The 5,269-nt window shown below is 31.4% G+C and overlaps 1 protein-coding gene across 1 annotated transcript; it reads left to right on the forward strand.

Moving 5' to 3' along the window:
* The first annotated feature begins 3,096 nt into the window (after positions 1 to 3,096).
* LOC132042932 (MDIS1-interacting receptor like kinase 2-like) lies at positions 3,097 to 4,502 on the forward strand. Its single transcript, XM_059433442.1, has 3 exons — positions 3,097 to 3,104; positions 3,735 to 3,768; positions 3,864 to 4,502. Exons 1-3 carry the CDS (start codon positions 3,097 to 3,099, stop codon positions 4,500 to 4,502), a joined length of 681 nt encoding a protein of 226 aa, XP_059289425.1.
* Positions 4,503 to 5,269: the final 767 nt, after the last annotated feature.

Below are 5,269 nucleotides of genomic sequence, written 5' to 3' on the forward strand. Positions count from 1 at the left end.
TGTACTTATAAATATTCATTCTTATTTAATCGAATAAGAGACTTAAAAAAAAAATTGTGTTTATTTGATACTACCTTGATTTTCAGCATTATATGGCCTTAATTAATAACTTTTACTTTTAGTATTTGTAATACATCATAGATCGTTCAAAGGTGATGGATAAAATTGTTCACAAAATCTTCTTATACGGTTTAAAAAAATTAGTTAGGAAAAAAATCAATTACATGGGAATCCCTAAAGTTAAACACGTCAATATGACATTATACAATCACTAAAATTCAAGCTAGTTATAACTTCTTCAAAATGATAATTGAAATGTATGTGTTTCTAATGTTCTCTATGTCCCATTTATGTGACACGTTTGACTTAGCTTGAAAGTTTAAAAAGTAAAAAAAGATTTTTTAAAATTTGTGGTCTAAAACAAACATTAGACAACTTGTGAGTTCATAAATCATTTCATAAAACGAAAGGAAATTTTAAAGTTAAGTTGTTTTGTCTAAAAGTTAAAAGATTTTTTTAGGGTATGACTAAAAATGAAAAGGATGCTGTATAAATTGAACGGATGAAATAAAGATAAGAAAAATCCACAAAGTTACACAAATTAAAAAGGCCTACGTGGATTGTCTTAAAAAGATGAATGAGGGAAAAAAATGAGAATACAAAAGTTAAAGTGACATCCACGTGAAGGAGCTTCATAGGATCAATTGGTATTGTGAGAATGACAAAATTTAGATTGCCGCTTATATACTATAGTAATATATATTTTGCAAACCTACTACATGAAGGTAGTAGAAATTTGCGTTATCTTTATTTTTGATTGTTTTAAAATATATTTACTATTTGATCCCAACACATTAAATATAGGGACATTTTGGTCTTTTCTGCCAAAATCCTCATTTTCATTTCCAAATAGAACTCTCGCTTAAACAACTTTCGCTGCCTCCATCGACCCATATTTTCTTTTCACCTCCATGTATTTCTATCTCTCTCCTAATTTTCTCATAATAAAGTTCCAAAAATATTTTTAAGCTGGTAAGTCCAACAATCAAAATCTAAGCTAATTCTTGTCAGTTTCATTGTTATAATCTGAAAATGTAAACCCACAATTAAAAGCTACTCAAAATCTAATCAATTTCATTATTATAATAAAAATATAAACTCAATAATCAAAAGCTAAACTAAATTTGACCAATTTCATTTTTATAATTGGAAAATGTAAACCCAGCAATCAAAAATTAAATTAAATTTAACCTATTACATTATTACAATCTGGAAATGTAACCACAACAATCAAAAGTAAAACAAACAAGCCGTTAGACTTCTAATATCTCACCAATCAGTTGTGTGCTCTATTTAAGTTATTTTTTTATGGTGAAATTACAACAACTCAATTGATTTGTTCAAATTAAACACCCATTCAATTTCCCTAATTCAAGGAGAACCATTTGTAAATGCACGAAAGAATCACATATAGTGACTGTAGAGCAAACTAAAGGCAATTTCCAAAGACAAGAAGGGAAGAAATTGAACGCTTTATGCCAGGGAAAGAGATGAAACAGGGAAAAATCAACGGAGAGAGAAAAAGACAGCTGATAGAAAAGATGAGGAGAAGGAGGTAATTTTGGGAAAATTTCAGTTATAAACAATTTATGAGTCAAAATTATATATTCATAGCCCATATTTTAAATTACAAACCTCTGACCCAACATTTCGTAACACTGTTTTGAATATTCGGCTTTATACGACGATATACTGACTTTATACACTGTGTAGGCAATGTATCGCCTTGTATAAAAGTGTATAAGACTAGTATACAAGATTATACAATAAAATATAACTTTATACATCTACGTAGATAATGTATAAATATTGTATAAAAGTGTATAATAATGTATAAAGCGGTAAAAAAATGAAGAGGAAAAAAATGACTATGGCGGGTAATTTTAAAAAGATGAAATTTTAAAAGGGATAATATTTTGTCATAATTGGCATACAGTGTAAAATTCCACTTTAATTTTTTGACAGAAAGACCAAAATGTCCCTATATTTAATGCGTTGGCATCAAATAGTAAAGAATTTTAGTGAATCACAAAGTAGATATAATGCTAACCTACTACCTTCATGCAGTATGTTAGCAACCCCCCACCCCCACCAACAAACCCCAAACATATATACACACACGCGCCTCACATAATACTTGAGTGAGGGACTTATCATTTGACAAGTGGACTGTGGGCTCAGAATGCCCAAATAATTTCATCCACCAAAGCTCCAACCTATCTTTGGATGTAAAAAATACTACAAATACTCTATTCTTTTTTATTGTTTTTCTTTTTTGCTTTTTATTTTTATTTTTTTAATCATAACTTTTTCTTTTTTGCTAAACCCACCTATCCTTCTTTATTCTTTGTCCTTCACTTAATTTCTGTCTCTCCTTTATATTTTTGTTTCGTTTTGTTCTATTTTGGATGGTTTTACTGATTAACTAGTTAAGTAAAAATCATTATTTTTTGTTTTTTGCTTAAATTATTGGAAAAAGTTTAACTTCTTTTTTGGGAAAAAAAATAAAGGCTGAAAAAAAAAAATATTCTTCATGATATTATTTTATAGTAAACTCACAAGAGCTGGAAGATACAGATTACTTTTCATGATATTAGTTATTTTTGTATTGTAATTACCTATTAATAAGTACTCTAACATTTAATATTTTTATATGCACGTACATTTATCACATATTAGGATTTAATTATCTGTTCTCTGAAAAAATTTCATTGTTAAGTTTTTTTTTAAAAAAATTAATATTTAATTATGTAATTATACTTATGCAATCAAACATGATATTATAATTGCGGTATAATTATGTTATATAAAAATTAATCTTTCTCTTGCTCTCCGATTTATGTGGCGCGGTTCGGATTACCAAAAAATGAACATCAATAATTTGAAAAACAAACATACATATTTAAAAGTGATGAAAACATAAGTCCAAATAATTAAAAATTGAAAATAACTAAACATATATAAAAAACATCGTAGGTAGAAAAAGAAAAAAATTATTTGTATCTCGAAATTGAAAAAATGTCACATAAATTGAAAATGAAAAGGTATGTATTTGCAATTACTACATTATTACGTAGTAAAACCCTCAAATTCAGACCAACGGAAGAGAAAAAATTGTAACCTCAGGCTCCAAGCCCAGATTTGAAGGACAATAATTCATTTTTTACTTTCACTTAATTCATGCATAAAAGAATCTTTTATTGGTTTGCTAAATTGAAATGTTGAAACTTTTCAAAAGCAAAATGAAAATGGGCATGGAAATGAAGAACAGAGGACAGAGAAAATGAAGAAAATGAAAGAAAATAAAAAAATAAAATAAAAAAAAGAGAGAGAGACAGAGTTGTTAGGTGGGGACCGGCAAAATTGCCACTTCTCTAAAATAACAGTGTCAGTTGAGTGAGACATGGAGTAAAAAATTTCTTCACTATATCACTATAAAACTGTACCCTCCACAAGTTCAACAGTAACCAAAACAACCAACTGAATCCTTTAGCCATGATGATAGTTCCCAGAATATTTTCTTTTCTTCAGTTTTTTACCCTCTTATATCTGTTCAGTATCGTTTCTTTTGCTACCACCGAGGAAGCAATAGCTCTTCTCAAATGGAAAGCAACTTTTCAAAACAGAATAATTCGTTATTGGCTTCATGGACACTAAGTATTGATGCTTTGTAGGGGCTGGTATGGAGTTATATGCGCTAATGGTGGGGTAAACAAGTTGAATATTACAAATGCTAGTAATCGTTGCACGCTCCATGATTTTCCAATTTCATCTCCCCCCTTTCTGGAATATGTTGATCTTAGAATGAACCAACTCTATGGAACCATCCCGCCTACAATAGGAAACTCGCTAATCTTGTCTATCTTGACTTGTCGGTTGATCAGTTTTCAGGCACAATACCACAACAAATCGGCTCACTAACAAAGCTTGACACCCTCCACATCTTTGACAACCATTTAAATGGTTCAACTCCAGGAGAGTTGGGGAATGTGAAAAATCTCACTGTACTTAAGTTACACGATAATCAACTTACTGTAACTATTCCTACTTCATTTGGCAATTTGAGAAACTTGGATACTCTGTTTCTCCATGCCAACAAACTTTCAAGTTCCATTCCTAAAAAACTTGCCTATTTGGATAACTTGGTTGCGCTTGCAATGGGTGTAAATCAATTTTCAGGCCATTTGCCAGAGCAGCTTTGCCAAGGTGGGAAACTTGAGATCTTCATGGTGATGAGTAACAAGTTGACAGGGCCAATACCAAGAGCTTTTGGTATCTACCAAAAGCTTCGGTTCATTGATTTGAGCGACGATGATTTTCATGGTGAACTAAAACGCAGGCAAGCTGGGAAATGCGAGAGTTTAGTGATTCCGGTGCTAGAAATAACATTAGTGGTAATATACCACCGGAGATTGGAAACGTCAAAGGGCTTGAGGACTTGATCTTTCATCCAATCATTTGGTTTTTACGCGAGGAATTTGGAAAATTGACCTCTCTTTGCTTAATCTCTTTTTATGCAAAACAACCATATTTAAAATTTTCTAAAGGAACTTGGGTCACTAACAAGTTCTTTTGCCCCTCGATAAATAGAACAATAGATTGAATGGGGTGATCCCAAGGAGATTACGTTAACGTGTTTCTCTTGAACCTTAGCAATAACAAATTTGGCAAAAAATTCCAATGGAGATAGGGAGGATTGCTCATTTTAATGTACTTGATTTGAGCCATAATCTTCTTGTTGGAGAAATACCCCATTAGTTTGCCAATTTGAAAGTCTTGGAAAACTTAAATCTTTCCATAATGGCCTTTCTAGCTGTATTCCTGAAGAATTTGAAAGTTTGATTGGTTTGCAGAATCTTGTATTGTCATACAATGAGTTGGAAGTCCGATAACAAATAATAAAAGCGTTATGAACACCTCGTTAACAACGGTAATAAAGGCTTTTGTGGCAATGTAACGGGATTTCATCCTTGTGAAAGGCCATCCTCTATAGTGAAGAAATCCTCGATAAGCGAAGGGACGTAACTTCATCCTCGTCATTGTACTTCTTATTATAGGAGCGATGTAAATCTTATTTTGTGCTTTCTTTGGTGCTCTCCTTATGTATGATCAAAGTAGGCGAGTTAGAGAGGTTGAAAGATGGGATGATGGTTTGCTTTCGATATCCGTGTAAGATGGAAAGGCATTTTACGGGGACATCTTAAACGAA

Source organism: Lycium ferocissimum, unplaced genomic scaffold, assembly GCF_029784015.1.
Source record: "Lycium ferocissimum isolate CSIRO_LF1 unplaced genomic scaffold, AGI_CSIRO_Lferr_CH_V1 ctg19220, whole genome shotgun sequence".
In the NCBI taxonomy this organism is placed as follows: Eukaryota; Viridiplantae; Streptophyta; class Magnoliopsida; order Solanales; family Solanaceae; genus Lycium; species Lycium ferocissimum.

Bases quoted from the DNA above. Each gene is read 5' to 3' on its own strand.
- LOC132042932 (XM_059433442.1), top strand. The intron at 3,769-3,863 runs GTAAACAAGTTG...TGTTGATCTTAG, and splicing joins TTATATGCGCTAATGGTGGG to AATGAACCAACTCTATGGAA.